This window comes from Ostrinia nubilalis, chromosome Z (assembly GCF_963855985.1).
Source record: "Ostrinia nubilalis chromosome Z, ilOstNubi1.1, whole genome shotgun sequence".
NCBI lineage: Eukaryota > Metazoa > Arthropoda > Insecta > Lepidoptera > Crambidae > Ostrinia > Ostrinia nubilalis.
Genome location: NC_087119.1, coordinates 20,827,707 through 20,846,091, shown reverse-complemented (window position 1 = coordinate 20,846,091; position 18,385 = coordinate 20,827,707). Strand labels below are relative to the sequence as shown.

The 18,385-nt window shown below is 39.4% G+C and overlaps 1 protein-coding gene across 3 annotated transcripts in view; it reads right to left on the bottom strand.

The window, feature by feature from the left end:
• Window positions 1–2,917: 2,917 nt before the first annotated feature.
• Window positions 2,918–18,385, bottom strand: part of LOC135086645 (PHD finger protein rhinoceros) — a 44,177-nt gene continuing 28,709 nt past the window's right edge. For all 3 annotated transcript variants that reach the window (XM_063981399.1, XM_063981400.1, XM_063981401.1), the window contains exon 6: window positions 2,918–18,343. In XM_063981399.1, coding sequence (XP_063837469.1) covers window positions 11,217–18,343 — 7,127 coding nt within the window. In that variant the 3' untranslated portion in view covers window positions 2,918–11,216. The remainder of the gene's footprint in view (window positions 18,344–18,385) is intronic.

Genomic DNA, 18,385 nt, shown 5'->3' with positions numbered 1-18,385 from the left:
CGTCTGTATCGTTGTACGCGTAAACTAAACTAGCAATTATCTCATAATACCAAAAGGCTAATCGAGATAATTAAGTGGCCGATAATGTTGAATCAAACGAGAGCCACTAAAGATAAACAACCGATATTGATAGGCTAGAAACAAGGCCGACCTTTATTTTTATTCTTTCAATCCAGACGGATTTATGTCTGCAGAAATACGACCAAAATAGCGTGTAGGTGATCCTCAGACATTCGGTCAGACAACGAAATAAACTGATTTGAATTTTCAGTTGTTTTTTTTTAGGATCTTTTACGACACGATCTTTTATTGAAATAACTAGCTGACCCGGCGAACTTTGTTCCGCCTTAATGGCAATAAATAAGCAGACTGACCCGGCGAACTTTGTTCCGCCTTAATGGCAATACATAAGCAGACTTTTTTTTTATTTCGAACGGGATAAAAGGTATCCTGTCCTTCTCCTGGCTCTAAACTACCTCCCTGACAATTTTCAGCTAAATCGGTTCAGCCGTTCTTGAGTTATAAGTGGAGTAACTAACACGACTTTCTTTACTGGTATCAAATAGCGTATCCTATCCTTACAAAATGCAAAATAGCTTTAATTTGAATATTTATTTATTCTATCATAATTTACACATTTCATAAACTAAGTTCTCTATGTACCTAAATACACTGGTCATCACAAAAATCGACCCTCCCGCGACAAGCACTTTCAAACGTATGCATCCCCACTTCCCACTAATATTGGCACCATTTAAAAGCCTAGTTCTAAACTTCATTTCATTAAAGGAAAGGTTTTTACCCCAAAAATGTGTCTGTAGAAGAATCCAGAGTCACTTCTTCAAAAAATAGGTAGTTACGCTTGAGCCAACTTTTATGGCTATAGGTAAAACTGTTAAGTTGGGATTACTTAATCGCTATCAATCTGTTAAAGAGGACACGTGAGATCATTATTTGGTTTTATAACCATAAAAATTGGTCTAATTGATCCCAGAGGTGAGCCCAAAGTGAGGTCTTTTTTCAAGTCACATTTATTGTACCTATCTGTTAATCGGTTAATTAATCGTTTATTAAGAAATTAAATGTGTTTTTCTTTAAGGATATTTATTGGGCTTTCAAATAACACCAATATTGTTGGGGCACCATGATTGTGTCAGTAGAAACGAGTTTTCCTGTAAAACGTAGGTGGGCCGATTTTTGTGATGACCAGTATATAATATTATAGAAGATCATCGAAGTTACAGCAGTTACAGTTTACAGTTAAAACTAATCTACGACTAGTGAACCTATATTTTAAAGGGGTTAAAACTTATTGAGTATTGAGTATTTAAAATCATTTTATGTTCAATACACGCTGCATTTCGTCGCGTCTCCATCTCGTATTCCCGTGTCCGAGCAAGGGCTGCCAGCTAGTAATTTGAAAAAAAAACAGTAGGTCACAAGGAAATTTTCTTTCAAAACGCGTTAAAAAAAATAAAAAAAACAACCGAATTGAGAACCTCCTCCTTTTGTTGAAGTCGGTTAAAAATCATTGTTTGGATAAGTTGTCACTTTATCGGAAGCTATATTAAAATTGAAAATCTTCATTCACGTCTCACAATCACAAGACATGTTTACAATGTGTGCTTAGTGAACATTAAAAAGTTCTGACAATCTTGCTTGCACATTGTGTTAAATTGATAGTTTTTACTTTAAGTTGTTTGATTCTTAGACAAATACTACAGTCAATACTGTGCTAGGCTAGGAGTAATAATAAACTTAAGAGAATTGAAAATTAAAGAAAACTACTATCATTTTGAAACGTTTTAAAACTACAATTAAATAAAAGTTTATCGATAGAAAATTAACTTGAGTGTAGTGTCTCCTGGCCCAGGAGACAAAGGTGAATGAATAATGCGGTCTCTTCAGAATTAACTGTCTTTTCACTATAACCAGCTATTAAACACTACATTCAAGTTAATTTACCCAGGAGTCCTGGGTCCTCCTAATTTTCTGGATCTTATAACATAATGTTCTGGTTTGGCTGGTGGCACCCCTCCTATGCCACCCTGTACCGTGATGAGACTCGTGGCGGAATCTGTTATTTGAATCCAACAAAAATCAAAAATGCCCCCCACCTCTTCGCGGCTTCGCAATGTTTTAAACGACCGATAGATGGCGTAAGAAACATGATTTTGACAAGGGTGAGGGTGCTACGTAGTTAATATTTTTACGGGTAGATGTCGCTTTGTCAGTACATTAAGATCAAATGGAGATAAAAAATAACATTTATTTATATTTTAATTTATTTGAAAAATAATTGCTCAGCTTAAATAAAATAAAAAACTCAAAAAAAAAACGAATTTGGTCTAAAATTAACTCCCAGGAGATCCAGCCAGGGGAAGACGTCTGTACGAAAGGGAAGGGATACTTTCATACTTTGCTGCCTGCTCTGCTATGTATGTGTGGTCGACTGTACACACATTAGACCCAAAAAATATTTCAGGTTACTTTTATTCAGATGAAATGGGATTGTGACTGGTGTGTTGAAGAAAGGAAAGTCATTAAATATCGCTTGTTAATTATTGTGTATGTAATGTATGGATGAATTTCCTGAATTTCAGTGTAAATAGGTATTAGAAATAATATTGCCCACCTCTACGCATTGTGATAAGATACTTTTTTTTTATTTTGGTCTGTGTGTCATCCCGACATAATGGTAGGTATTTTAATATTGAATAGGGTGAATTAATGGATTAGTATTAAAACTACAATTTTGATGTACATGTTACGTAGACGTTCATATTTATTATTAACGTTTGTTTCATATAAATAACATCAATAACACTACTGAATCAAAATAAGAAGAAGACAACTTAACCAAAACTGAGATGAATGTATAAAGGTTTTAGGTAAAAAGAGAAAATAAAGGTAAAGATTAATTGATCTAAAAAATTTATTATTGAATGAGGCGACTATGTGCACATTGAAAACACTTGTTATATTACAAGACAACTTGTACAGTATTTACAAAACCCTCGATACACTATCCGCCCGCTCGCCAGGAATAGCTCATCCGCTTAATCTAACTGCTGTACATAAGTAGTTTGTACAAGTTACTCTTACATAACCACTAACAATCTAGTTTTAAAAACAATGGAAATATTGATCGTAATACTTATACGGATAATGGTATAAGAATTTAATCTCTTATCTCTAATACTTAACAGATTACATCGGCTACAATATAAATAATTATGTTTATGTGTCGATTTCTCTATACTAATGACTGGTACGAGTCGCTCAGCCATGGCTTTACGTCTAACATTGAAACTGCGACTGTGGCACAATCTAACAGTACCATACAAACACATATACATACTCGGCATTACATAAATACCACAAACCAAAACTGAGCTACCGCGACGATCTGTCGAAGCTTTACTACAACTAATCTAGTAAATAAAACCTGCTCACATTTGTGGGATTCACGTAAGCGCCAACGAACACGAGGATCATACACACTATCAACGTCTCTTATACTGTATTAACTAAATTACAATTCCATACAACTCTCTTACAATAGTCAACACTCAGTAAACGAAAATACTTTATATAAAACCATGCGCTTAAAGCACGCTAAATAACATCGTTTTCTATAGTACCAAAATCATTACGCACGTTTGTTAAAATATCAAAAAAGTACATACATCATTTATAAAAAAATATTTTATAAACACAAGAAAACTCTTATGAAACATTTATGTACAATTTAAAAAGTTTTTAATTCCTCGCAATCGGAATCTCAAATACAAAATTATGCTAAACATACAATAAACATAAAACAAATCACAGTTACAAGGTAATGATGGACAAGTTTGCAATGTGATGTTGTTTCGGACTTGCGATTATTGTGCGTCAAGAGCGGGATGTATTCGTCTAATATACTAATAATAACACGATACGAGAGCAACAGAGTGAATATTTTGCTAGTGTAACAATGTTTGGAGCGGTGCAACGTACAAGACTGACACCAACATCCGTAACATGAAAACACAAAATTGAAACATTCTGTAGAGCAAATAATAATACAGCAAACACTGACATTCAACAGTTCCAACCACATACTACATTCAATAACATCGATAGGAAGACTTGCTAAATGTGATTTTTGTTGTTTTCATATTACTTACATAATAATAAGCATTTAGTGACGAACTCTCTGATACCTTGTGTGTAAAATATCTTTGTTCGGCATGGGACAGCGGTCGTCCAATCGTACACTTACATCAATAAGAATCGCATAGTTATTCTCTTCTTTAGACACCAATTACGACTACTACACTAGTGACGAGCGCCTACGCTATTGTGGTTTATTAACATTATAAGTTACGGTTCAAAATAAATTAATATTTACAATAAACACCTTTTCCCTAGGATCCGAAAAAAATTAAATATCAAAGTCATCATCATACATAATAATTACATGTTATAACAAAAAAAGACAATTGAATAAAACTGGTTCTATGTGTTATTTTGGATATTGAGCACCCAGGAGCTTCAATATATTTATAATTATAGAAAATTATTTCTCTTAATCTACAACTTTAATTATGAATATAATACAGTTTAGTCATACATTGTCTATGATTAAACACTCAAACATCCTTATTATTATACATTCTTTTTACAATAGTTTTTTTTACAAAAAATGTCAAAAAGTTAATGTGTTAATTATTATAATTAAGCTCTAATTTGGGGTTTAGAAATTAGTAATTTAACCACAGACAAAGATGAAGTCAAACATTTGTTGTACAGATCAAAATTGAATCGAGGGATTTTGGAGTGTATTAAATGGAAAAATATAACCCGGAAGCTATATTCAACAAATTTAGTCATCAATTTAATGATATAGTTTTCTATACTATTGAAATCTTCAACAATTGTATGGAAAAGAGTGGTACAATAATTAGACGCTAAGCTATAATGCTAAGCTCGCAAACCTTCGACTAAATTAATCAATATCGAATCAATTACCCTACAACGTGTCACTATGATAGCCGCTAATTTAAACAAATTTTATAATCCTATCATAAATAAATATATATTTTTTAAAATTTATGGTAACAAAAGTTGCAATTCTTAATGCATGATCAATGACTTACTGAGTATCTACTTACTGAAAGAAGCATATTTTTACAAGTTATCTGTAGCGAACTGCCAGCCGAGATGCGACTCGGCGCGGCGGCTCGCCTCGCCATACCGAGCCAACAAGGGAGGACAAGCTAACATTACTCACTAACACGAGTCTACAAACGCAGTAATAATACTCAACTGCGAATTATTTAGCCAATATTAAATATATTCTGTACAAGCTTAAATGTAACTGCAAGATGCACTCACATACACTAAATAGTAATTTTATGAATATAAAGCTCAGTAACTCATTATATTGGACCAATGATTAAAATCAAATTATTCGTTTCTGTAATTGAGTGCCTATATGCTATGTACGAGGGCACGACCGCGTAACAAATGGGCGTGTTGCACTGTAATGGAAAAACGCCCAAACATTCCATAAAGACAACAGAAGTATTCTTAAAATCATTCATCGGCTGCAAAGCTTAAACAGTTTACTCAGCGAACTATAATACTACATATTTAATTTAATTAGATCTACTAAAATACTAACAATAGAACAAAAAAATATTTGGCTATTATTTTTGTGAAATGATGTTTATATAGGTAGTGTAAATTAATCTTGCTATATAACATTTCGTTATAATATGAATTGAGGCTATTTCGTCAACGATAAATCTGTGCAGATTAAGATAACTATTATATATATGGAAACATACTAGAAATAACTATTGTATATATGGAGCGTCTAGCGTGACCGTGTAAACAAAGTTCCAATTGTGAAGCTATCAATAAATCGAGTAAATACTCTAAATGCATAACTTGGAACCATCTGCGAAATACTTTACGGCCGGCAACGGAAACGTAAACTACTGGCTAAAATTTAGTTTAGCAGTAAAAAACATACAAAAGTATAAAAAAACATATTACATCCTAAATACTCATATTATATTATAGCCATACTAGACGCGTGAAGCAATATCTTGACAGACGAGAACAGAAACTAAAGTCTGATCAGTAAAGAAACAACGTCACGTTGAATCATTTGCTAAACCTAAGCGAGCATTCTGCCCCACATAAATTAATCTGATCACCTCGATGGGTGCCTGGAATAAAGCCGCAATAGCCATAGCAGCAGTTTTCCGATTAAGTGATTTTAGTAAACTGCTGGTCCCTATACACCTTTTGAATTTTTTTCAGAATTTTATCTTTGAAACTGCCTGATTTACCAAAAGCACTATGGATATTGAATCGTTATTCCCATTTATCATTTAAAATTTGTTGACCGGAATAATCGTGCCATATAGAATAGAATAGAAAGTATTTATTTGTCTCAAAACAGGTTTCATTTACAGTTTTTCACAGATACAAAAAATCATAAGAGACAATAAGGTCTATGACTCAGTGATTGATACAATGTTAAAACATTTATTTAAATCTTCTACAAGCAAACGGCTATTACTGTATCCTTCAGATCAGCGCCCGAGGCTGCAATACACTATTGCTGTTTGATTAATTGCACACTTTTTACCGGAATAAAACCACAATGGACTCTTACGGAACCGACTTTCAATGTATGAAGCGGCAATATGTATTTCTACCTTTTTTAAAGTATATTCTAAGCACTATAACCTTATGCACATTCAATGTCACTCCAGAAAAAATAACGCATCGTTTGATATACAAACCGTTTTGATACGCCTCGTAGTTTAGAATTATTCAAAATTGACACTAAATCTCGTCTCCTGTAAAATTGTGTTTTGTCGATTGTGGCTTTATTCCCGGCACCCATCGACCTAATAATTCAATGAACTAGAGGCCAAGCGGAACCCGGTTATTATCCTATATTCTTGTGACAGTGTCCGAATGTCCTGATTGATATAATGTTGTACCATTGCATTATTATCATCCATCAATACTGTCTGTACACGAGAAATTGAACCTAACAAGATCAAATACAATAATTATATCTTTTATTCATTTAACATGTGAAATATTTGTATCTATGAACGAGAACGAGGTTTACGAGTCGACTTGTATTTGCGCGCTGTAATTGTCGGTCAGCCCATACCGTTACAAAAACCATGTGCATATAGCAAGCCAAACCGTAAACGCGTTAGGTGGACACTGTCTCAGCAGTGAAAACGTCGCTATTTACAAGGGAGGAGTTTGTGAGACTTCACTTACGAATGTACACTTAACGAGCATGCACTTAAACCTAACACACCCCGTGTACTCCCACACGTTATGACTATGCGATGAGTATTGCCGAATATTGCACAAATTATGTGTAAACTATGCTTTCAACCAAACAAACGCCCAAATCAGTCAGTATACAATCAGTTAATTTTATTCTTATACTAATTAAAATAGTTGTCAAAATGATATGCAAGTGTTGAAGAAATTAGGTTTTATATAATAATATTATTATGATTTTCATAAAAACTTTTGTATTTGGTTGTAGATTATTATAGAAATAGCAGATGATCTGCTTTGTATGTTTTTAGAGTAGTCAATGCTTGCTTTGTATACAAGCACGGATACATATACAATTAAAGGTAAACGATACAGATAAAGACTACTAAAGCAAAAAACCATTAGCTTTATTACAATTGAATGTTTGAAAAAAATTAACTTTGTATTTGATTAAAACTTTATAATAAATTGATATTTTAAAACTTTATAATAAACAATAGCAATAAAAAATTGATGTGAAACACTTAATTTTTATTTAAAATGTGACGTGCTATAGTAAAACAATTTTGCAATAGTCAAAATTAAAATTCTGACGTCACAAGTGCTCGGTAAAATAAAAATAATATGGATTAAAATTTTATTCACACTCAATTGCTATTAAATATTTATAATGTAAGATTAATATAAAACGCAAGTTGCAATTTGTTAATGAATGATTGTTTCTGTGAATAAGGAGACACAAAATAATTGTAATAATGCCCGTTTCCAGAGTAACTTCAAATTTTATTCTTTGGTACATTCCGAACCTTGAATATAGTTAAAAACCTAAACGATAATGTAAGATGGGTTCAATGTGGCAAACATTAGCCAATGGAGAAGTTTCCTGATGTTGAAAACATTATATTTCACTGAACGGGATTAAAATATAGACCAAAACTAAAGACGGTGAAGTTTTTTTTTAAATCTATTAAGAAATGGCCGAGAAATAAATCATTTAAATTACCTACATACTTTCGCGTGGAATTCAAGCATAGACGGTGCGTTGAATTCACGCAACCCGTTCTAATTTTATCCAACGCTTACCACCCACTGAATGACACTATATTATTATGTTAGTCTTCTTCTTTTTGTATATGGCCAGGTCTGGGATATGCCAAAAAAGGTTACAAAATAATTTTACTAAGAAAGAATCTTGAGTGACCCTGGCTGAAAAATTGGATCTGTCAACAGCAGTGGACCAGCCCCCCTAGACAAAACGCACTTTTTGATCGAATCCGTCAAAACTGCATACAAACAAAAGGGGCTTTTCGACTGGTTTGCGATTATAATTTGCACTTTGTCTAGACCCACAGGGGTGATTCATTGGTTGTACTCCGAATGAGTGCTTTGACGTCCGCGATCAAATGGCGCGAAATATTTGTTATGCGCAACTTTGAGGCCATGGCCAACTTCTTTATTTGTAGAGATATTTTCATAATTATTTCACAATTATTATTGGTTTTACCAGGCCTGTTCATCTCCGCGAGTTTGCATCGAAACCAAAACACGCGCGACTACCCCTCGTGAGATACCAAATCGACAGGACAATCACGAGCGAGTATTGACGCACGCACGTATTCTTCACCCATTTGCATTGTAAAGACAATAAACCATATGTAAAAACGGTGGTGCAATTAATACTCTACAGTATTTTTTAACTGCCTGAATAATATGAGAAACACAAAATATAATTTTATTCATGCTTATTCATGTATTTGCTCCGCCATTTTTCGCAGTTTGGCACCTCATGTCACACATCATTTTACCGAAGTCAGCCCTATGTCTTCGGCGCAGTACCGATCACTGACGTTTGTCAACAAAATGGTGCTCGACTCTTGAGACAAGCTAAATTACACCATATTGTTAACGACATTGAGCATATTTTTTTTTAAATACCTTCGCGAAGAAAATCTTCTGTACGAAGTACTTATTATTATTCTGTGGTTTTACTTATATTTTCAAGTTTGATTAATAGAAAAAAATTGGAAACTTCTCCATTGGGCCCGGTGCTCGCAATCATTTTTTAATTAAATATTTTGAACCTGTCAAACTAGATTTAACTAGGCGTGTGTATTATGGTTTATAACCGCGGTGAGTCTACATTATGTACATTTTGAAAATTTCCACTGATGCTTTTCATATTTATTAAGGTAATTAATATGAATATGTTATTTTAGATGTTATTATATTAGCCGATATCTCAGCACAGAGCCCGCTCACTACAGGGTGTGCAGAAGAAATACTGTCATATCATTACTATGCCTTGACACTTACGCCTGTATTCACAAACGATACTTGTTTATGTGAAGTAGCAAATCGAACGCACCGCGTTGAATAGACCTTTGAGATTGATTCGTGTGTAGCCCTCTGCGTCCACGCGCACTGTGAGACCTCAGTAATGTTTGTGAATACGGACGTTATAGTTGCAGACTTGCCGAATATATAAACGCATTGATAGCCGCCGGCGGCCAGAAATTGATTTCTGCTCGCATTAATATTAATTATAATGACGTTACGCTTCCTAAATCGGTGTTGCTCAACGAACGTAAGTCTGAAGACATGGAGATCTTAATCAAAGTGCCTGTGAAGTAATTTGTCACATTTGGAGTACCCGTTACATGTTCACCGAAGTAAATCTACGAAAACAAAGGGCGTTTTGGCTCACCACACGTGTTGATGGCTAATAAGGTGCAGCAAGCAATCATTAACGTTAACACTAACGCGAGTGGATCAGAAAGTATGTTTGTATGCGTATTGGCTGTGCGTGAACTGTTTTGCGCATTAATTTAGTAGTTTAGTACAATGATTCAGTCGGCATTCAGCAGCAAATCTTCAGGAATAATCGTCTCCTATATTTTTGTGAGTGACAGAGGTGACACCAAGATTGGCTCAACGCTTACTCATCATGGCTTGCAAACGTTTGGTATACTTTCCATACATTTTAACAAGCTAGTCACAATTTGCAAATCCCTCCTCTGGCCAAAATTACTAAACTATGCATCCAAACCTTGTTTCATATTCACACATTATCTTAATAAATAAGCGAATTCATCATATTTACAATTGGTACATATACGTGCGCAAGAAGAATAAATAGTTTAGGCTACAAACATAATATACATATTTGAAATCAACGAAAATAATGATTCTATTGATTTCAGGAATATAATTATAATCACGCATGCAAATTAAATAATTTAGTTTAATGGCCCTAAATCTCTATATTGTTGATTTGCCTTTCATAAAAATACATAAGAATAACAAGTAAAAGAGCACAGCTCTCGTTTGAATTCAAGTTATGTGGTCCGGTATATTTCTATAACAATACTTCTATAAGTGAGTAAACAATGATCATAACAGAAGTGAAGAATCAATCACAACCAGCCGGAGATAACTATGAATGAACGATCTGAATGGCAATGAAGGCCGCCGCCGCGCGGCCGCGCGGGCGGTGTGATGTCTGTAGCGAACTTGTGATACGCGAGCGTCAAACGATATACTATTACTTCCATCCATCAACATGATTAGTTTATGACAACATTAATGAGATTCCACATGAGGCACAAAGTAAAACAGTAACATTAACAAAAATATATATTGCTATACTATATTAAAACTTTTCTTGTGCACCACTCAATGCACAAACTATACACATATATCTTAGAGTAACTTTAAGTTATTCATTGAGCTTTCCATTTATACAAATAAATAATATATTAGACTACATCATTATGACGATAGTTGTTATTTTAAAAATATACAGATGTCTATAAATAGTTTTGTAACCACTAGTATTTACAGGAGATTAACGAGTGTATTCAGATAGCATAGTTAACGCGGCATCAGCGAGCGCGCGTGTTGTATCACCTCACTTCGCAGTGCTTGTTGACGGCGAGCGGCAGCGCGGCGGCGGGCGGCGAGCCCTCGGGCGCGCCCGGCTCGCCCGGCTGCGACATCACGTAGCCCGAGCCCGCGGAGCTGCGCGCCAGTTTTAACCGGATCGGCGTCACCTTGGCGGTCCGGATCTTGCGCATCGCGGAGGACTCGCTGTAGGACGGCGGGTCGATGGCCAGCGGGTCGGGCGCGGTGGGGTCGTACTCGAAGGGGTCCACCGGCGGCTCGGGCGCCGCCGCCGCCGCCGCCACCGCCCCGCTCGGGCCCGCCGCCGCCGCCGCCGCCGCGCCGTTCTCGGCACCCTCCTCCTCCTTGGGGCGCTTTATCTTGATTACCAATTTAGTAGCACTCTCACTTTCACTGTTCACCACTAACAACTTCTCCGCTTTTTTGTCCTTCTTTTTCTTACGTTTCTCACTCTTGTTAGGCTTGTGCTTCTTCACTTTCTCAGTTTCCTCGAATTCGGCTATCACCATTCGGCGGTACTTCATGCTCTCCCGACGGAGATCTTCCAAGCTCGGCTTCGGTATGCTCGTCAGCCGTTTCTTAGGCGGCCGGAATTGGAAGCTGGAAGGCTCCTCGTTCACTTGCTGAACTATGTTAGACCCGATCTTTATCTTCAGTTTAGCCACCGGAGGTGAAATAGGGTTCGACTTGTTTGGTTTAGCGGTCACACGGCCGCGTCTCTTGTAGTTCTGACTGGTGTTGCTCGAAAAGTTTGATAGTTTAACGTCATCCGATGCATCCACGTCGTTCATGCTCACTTCCAAGTGCCTCAATTCTCTGGAGAGGCCACTGGTAGTTTTGCGCTTCTTCTTTTCGACCGGGGCGTCGCTGAATTTGTAATCTTCTCGAGTGGGTATGCTGGTCATGGAAGCTACGGCTTTGGGTATGGTGATGACGGCGCGGGCCAGCGGCGGCGGCGCGGCGGGCGCGGGCGCGGCGCCCATCATGGCGGCGTGGGCCGGGTCGTCCATGTTCATGTCCTGGGTCCAGTACTGGCGCAGCAGCTCCTTCTTGCGCATGCGCCGCAGGTTCCCGGAGCCCGACGACGCGGTCGCGGCGTTGAACATGGTGGTGGTCGTCTCGTGCACGGGCGCCGGCGGCTGCGGGACGACGGGTTGAACGGAACTCGCCGAATAGTTGGCGTCTAAGAAAGGACCCTTGATTTTCACTTTCAATTGGTTTCTCGAATCCGACAACGACACTTTAGGTAATTGCGGAACAAACGTCTCTTTGGGAGGCTCCTTCGGCTCGGGTATCGGCGCCGGCGTGACCGAGCCGGGTTGCGGCTTGCTGGCCATCAGTGCTGTGTGCAGTTGCTTCTCGACTTCTTCATCAATTTCCACCAGTTGTTGGCCGGCGGTGCCGCTGGCGAACTCGAGCAGATGGCTGTGGTAAGTCTCACTGGCAGGAGGCACGGCGTTCTCAAACGGCTGATACGTGCGCATATCCACCGGGCCCGGAAGGACCGGCTGCACCGAAGAGAATCCGGGGCCGCGGTCGGATGGCACTTTCCCTGAGGACGAAGTATGCTCTGAAGGTAGAGGAGAAGTGGGTTTAACGTCTTTGGTCTCGATCGTAGGAGTATGCTTGCTCGCCTGCAGAGGGCTGACGCGCGGTGAGGGAGACGTATCTTTGTAGGAATGCTCTGATTTTCTATCGTCTCTAATATCTATCGATTTACGCCTCTCACGAAGAGCTTTCAGATCGACGCCGTCGTTCGCGAGTTCTTCGTTGAAGTCATAGACCGTACCAACGAGTTTATTTTGAATCGAATTACCCATGTAAACCATAGGCGGGAAGCCGTGCACACCTTGTCCTCGACTCTTAGAACGACCTCGGCCTCTCTGGCTTCGGTTGTTTCTACTGCCTGCTCGTTTAGTGCCCTTGGGCCCATCGCCTTGCCTAGGTGATATACCAGGGCTGCTCTTGCCGGGTGATTTTCCGGGAAATTTAGGTGTCGTTTTAACCACTTTGGGCGGTGATTTGACATCTTGGATTGCAATTGTGCTTGACATTGTTTCATTACTGTCGTTTGACATTTTTGTGGCTGGCCTAGTGTTGCTAGAATCATTGAATGAATCTATGCTAATACTGGGACTGGACACCACGTGTATGTACTTATCACTGCCATCATCTCTTGGAACGTCCAGGTCGTCGCGTGGCGAGTCTGTGGGTTTAGGTGTGGGCGGCGCTATCATCTGAGTGGTGAGTGCGATATTCTGCGATGAAGTCGTGAAAGCCGCACAAAGTGGGAACGGTTTGGGCGGCAATAGACCAGTCGGTGTGAACGGCAATCCAGCACCGTACAGTCCTGGCCCAGGCGATGGTAGAGGCAACTGCGCAAATGGAAGTGAATTCAAATAGGCAGTTGCGTCTGTTGGGTAGGTGCTATACTGATTTAGTGGCAACGCCGGTTCTACAGCGCACGAATACGCCGGCAAAGGTGGATAAGAATCAATTTCTGGCATCACATTACCTTGATGTGAATCACAACTGTTCAAATGAGATTTCGAATCAGTCTTCTGAGAGCAAGCAGATGCTTCAGAATTTGTACTAGAAGCAGACGACCTTCGCGTAGTTATCTTGCTCTCTCTCCATTTCGAATCTTGGCTGACATATGGAGAAGAAATCGTAGCACAATCTGAATGTATCATAGAATTATTGTTTTCATAATTGTGATTATCTTGTGTCAAGTCCTGATCATTGCTGGTAATTGAGTGGTCCACAACTGACAATGGTTGAGAATCATCGCTTTGTTTAGATATTGATATGGTATCACCGACTTCGGATAGGGATTGTACATCCGACGGCAACGGCTCTTTGACATCATCAACGTATTGAGACGTATCATATTTCCTCTCATTAGTAAGATCGATCCTGTCCTGTACATCACTTCTGACCATCGCATTTATAATAGGCCACTTGTCATTACTAGTCATAGGAATAGGTTGAAGGTAATCTTTGCTGTCCATCATCGACTCGTTAGGAGGTAGAGGCAACTCAGAAGGAGCATATGTTTGAGGTAAATGGTTCATAGGGATATGATTATCTTTAGGTGGCGATCTTTTCTCATCGAATTCAATAGGGACTTCTTTGACTTCAGGTTCTGAAATATTAGATGCGACAGTATTTTCATCTTCTCTTTCTTCTTTCTCATCACCAATCAATATTGGCTCATCCTTCTCGGTTGGCACTTTCTTAGTACTTAGCTGCATTCGAAGCCTGTCGACGAGATTCAATGTTTCCTGCACACCCTGTTCCTTTGAGTCTTCTTTGAAGAAAAATTCTGGATAAGCAGTAAAAGGCTTCATTATATCTTCATGGTTGAAGCCGTCGTCAACAGCCAGCATATCCAATTCAAACAACTCATTTTCTTTATGTTGTGGAGAAAATAGGGATCGGTTAGTGAATTGATTAACTGCAGATGGTATTTTAGCACTCTTTGAAATCTCTACTCCCTGTCCGACATGACTGGCGTCTTGAGTTATGAATTTCTTTTCGGCATCCAAAATAGATTGCTTCCTGATATTTCGAGATATGGGGTTATCAACATCAATATGATCTAAAGTTACTGTTCTGGCATCCATTGGAGTCTTAGGCGACTTAATCATTGTGTTTTCGTTCAAGTTAGCTTGAATCTTAGCTATCATTTTAATACTACTACTCTTGTCAGCAGAATCTGAATCCATAGATTTGTCTTCAGTCATGTATTTATCTGGACCACCAGCTTTCTCTACAGGTGGTGGATCAACGTTAGGACTGGGAGCTTTTGGTAACCAGTGTTTCTCATTATCTGAGTAGTCATCATGAATTGGGATAGGACTCGTCTGCATTTTTCTAGGCTTCTGAAGAAGCAAGGCCCTTTTAAGGGGCTCTATATTTTTCTTGCAAGGTTGAGTAGGAAGAACCTCATTCCTGCTTTGCCTTCTTTGTTTTGGTTTTGATACTTCTGGAGCGGTTTCTTTTACACTCATTCTTCTAGTTGTTACGGCCTTTTGCTTTAATTCAGCACTCTTCCTTGGGCTTATTCTGGGTGCCGGTTCAACAACAATCTCTATTTTATCTTTGTCGTCATGGTACATACTTTGTCTTCTGGTCTTATGTATTTTAGGTTTGGTGTCGATATCCGAAAACTCAGGCGTAACCACTTCCTCTTTGATTTCATTCTTTACCTCCTTGTTCGCTTGCCACTCCGCAGGTGGAAGTTCACGGGACTGGCCGCTCTCTTTTGGAGTTTTATTGGCCCCAGCGGCAAGACCGGTGTCGTCTTTAGATGATTTTCTCGATCCGGCATCAGACTTATTAGGCATATTTCCGCTTGCAGTAGTGCTTCTGGTCCGAGCACGCGTGGCAGCACGCGCATTGGGTCGGCTTGATTCCTCTCCTTCAACAATCGGTGATGGTACCCTACACTCGGACCCCCGTTCGGAAGTTTTAAGCTTCTTGTCAGGGGCCTTGCGTGGGGATGTGTCTGTTGAAAGACTCTTTCCTTTACGTCTTCGTCGAGGTCGCTTCGGTGAGGGGCTGTCTGAACCAGAACCTCGGGACTCTTTCGAGCTGTCGCCGTCACTCGAGGCACTTGTAGACGACAGGGGTCTTGACACCTTGTCGAGAAAGGGCAAGTCTACTGTCGGCCTAGAACCAGGCGGCGAAAACATTGACGGCTGCCTAACAACAGCTGGCTTTATTTCTCTAGCCTTGGCTGTTGGCTTCATGCCAGGTTTCTCGTGTTCTTCTTCCTCTTCCTCATCGTCGTCATCAGACGAACTAGATGATGATGAGCAACTACTACTGCTTGATGATGAGGAACTGGAACTCTCTTTAGACGGGGGCTTTTTGCTATCTTCCAACTTTTTAGGTGACGTCTGGATGATATCTGCCTTTTCTCCATCCTTCTTTTTATCATTGTCATTCGCCTCAGCAACAGGCAACTTACTACCCAATCCACTTTTAATATGAGCAGCTGCTTTCTTTGCGGCTTGTCTTTGAGGTACATAAGCAATAGTTTCTTTATCGATATCTTTAGAAGATTTCTTCCTTCCCACTTTAGCAGGAGTAGCAGTCGACGTACTGGCAGTTTCCTTCACTTCTTTGCCCTTTGATTTCACTTTAGGTTTCAGTTTGGGTTCTTCAGGAGAGGATTGTTGTGGTTCCTCTTTCTTCACTGCAGTCGTTGAGCGCATGTTCTCAGAGGCTTTCTTAGCAGCCTGTCTTTGGGGCACAATTAAATCAGTAGGATTATCTTTTTGCTTTCCTGCCTTTTCCTTGGGTTTCGGTTCATCCCCAATGGTTTCTGTAACCTTGACTGGAGACTTTTTGTCGATTTGTTTGTCTTTGTCTGCTATATTTTTATTAGATGGTTTCCTACCTCTTTTCTTAGGTGCAGGTTTATCTTCTTCCTTAATCACAGGTTTCTTTTCCGGTTCCGGAATGAATTCTTTCATAGCTCCTTTAGTTCTGGGTAATGGCTGTTGGGAATCGTTAGCGCTTGGCGACTTTTCTGCTTTAATTTTCTCCACTTTTACCTTCTCAGTTTTAACCTTAGTTTTGAGATCAGCTTTCGTAGGAGTTGCCTCTTCACTGCTATCCGAATAGATGTCAACAGGGAACTTACTATTTCTCGTTGATCGTATAGGCATAAACTCATCACTATCTGTGGCCGACTGGCCTAATGTCCCAGCCGCCATTTCTTTTTCCATCTGTTGAAGAGTCTTACTACGAGATCGATCTTTCTTTGTCCTAGCACTTATACCCTCATCCTCACTGCTACTTTCAACCAATGCCTTTGACTGTGGGACTTTCTTTTTCTTCCTTTCAGGCTTTTTAGGAGATCGTTTAGCCTTAGTTTTGGGTGAAACCTTTTTCTTTGGAGAAATTGGTTTCTTTACGTCTTCATCCGTGCTGGAAATGGCTCTGCCACGATATCTACCAGAACGCGTCATTTCTGGCGCACTTTCTTCACTTGACAACCCACTACACATACTGCCACTGCGGCGAGAGCCATTCACATAATGTTTCTTATAAGGATTTGCTGTTTTCGAACCTTTTACTAACCCATTCCTATCTTTCTTTTTATCGTCTCCTATTTCAGGTGGAGCGATTCGAGCTAGTAATTCTTCGAAATTATTTTTATGATTTGGTGCACCAGGGTGCGAATACAGTTGGTCATAGATTGATGGTCCGTGATTTGCATGCACGACAGCATCAAATTCAGGACCTCCTAACTCTGCACCACCCGATAGTACCCCTACCTGTTTATGAAATGTTTGTTCTCTCATCCGAAAAAACGAGCGAGAGAGCTTTTCCCTCCTACTCACCATATAGCATAAATTACGTACTCTTTCCAGATCTTGCCTCAACTGTACAAACATTTTCATCTTATCCAGATCAGCTTGTTCTTGGCGGTGCGTCATTAGTTCGCTGTCGTCGGTCTTGGGCGGTAGTAAGGGACGATTGTGCCCTGCTCGTCGCTTCATTTTCCAGTAGTTGTAAATGTAATGTATAGCGTCTTGATCCACATCAAGGAGATGTGAACTTATATCCTTTAAACTAACGTGTCGATCGAATTCTCTTTCGATTTCCTGCAAGCGAGCAGCACGAGCTTGAGTCTTTTCCTCAGAAGTCATATCCTTCCGGCGCTTTCTTTTCACCTCCTCCTCCTCTGAACCAGAGCCCGAACATTTATCTTTTTTAGAATTAACACTATGTTTTTGACAATACGATCGTAGCTTTACACCATCATCAGCATTTTCATCTTCGATGATTGCACGCATTTCAAGTCCATGTTTAAATGCACACGTTACGTGGTAAGCAGTCTTACAAGTCTTTACAGAGCACTGTATGCACGCTCCCTTGCGTTCACGACACAAAACACATACTAGAGACCAACGAGATGCTGGTATAGACGATATTTTAGTAATAGGTTCCATTTTTTCGGCACAGCCGATTGACACTTCGGGGATCCATAGTACACAGCTAACGTGAGCCCACTTATGACCAGAAGGAGTACATTTCATAGCACCACCAAGGTTCGGGCACAGGACGCATGTTGGCCGCACACCGTCGCCGCACGGTCTGCACAGCCACTGCCCTGGAAACGAGAAAGGGAAACATTGTTTTATACTCGTCTTAA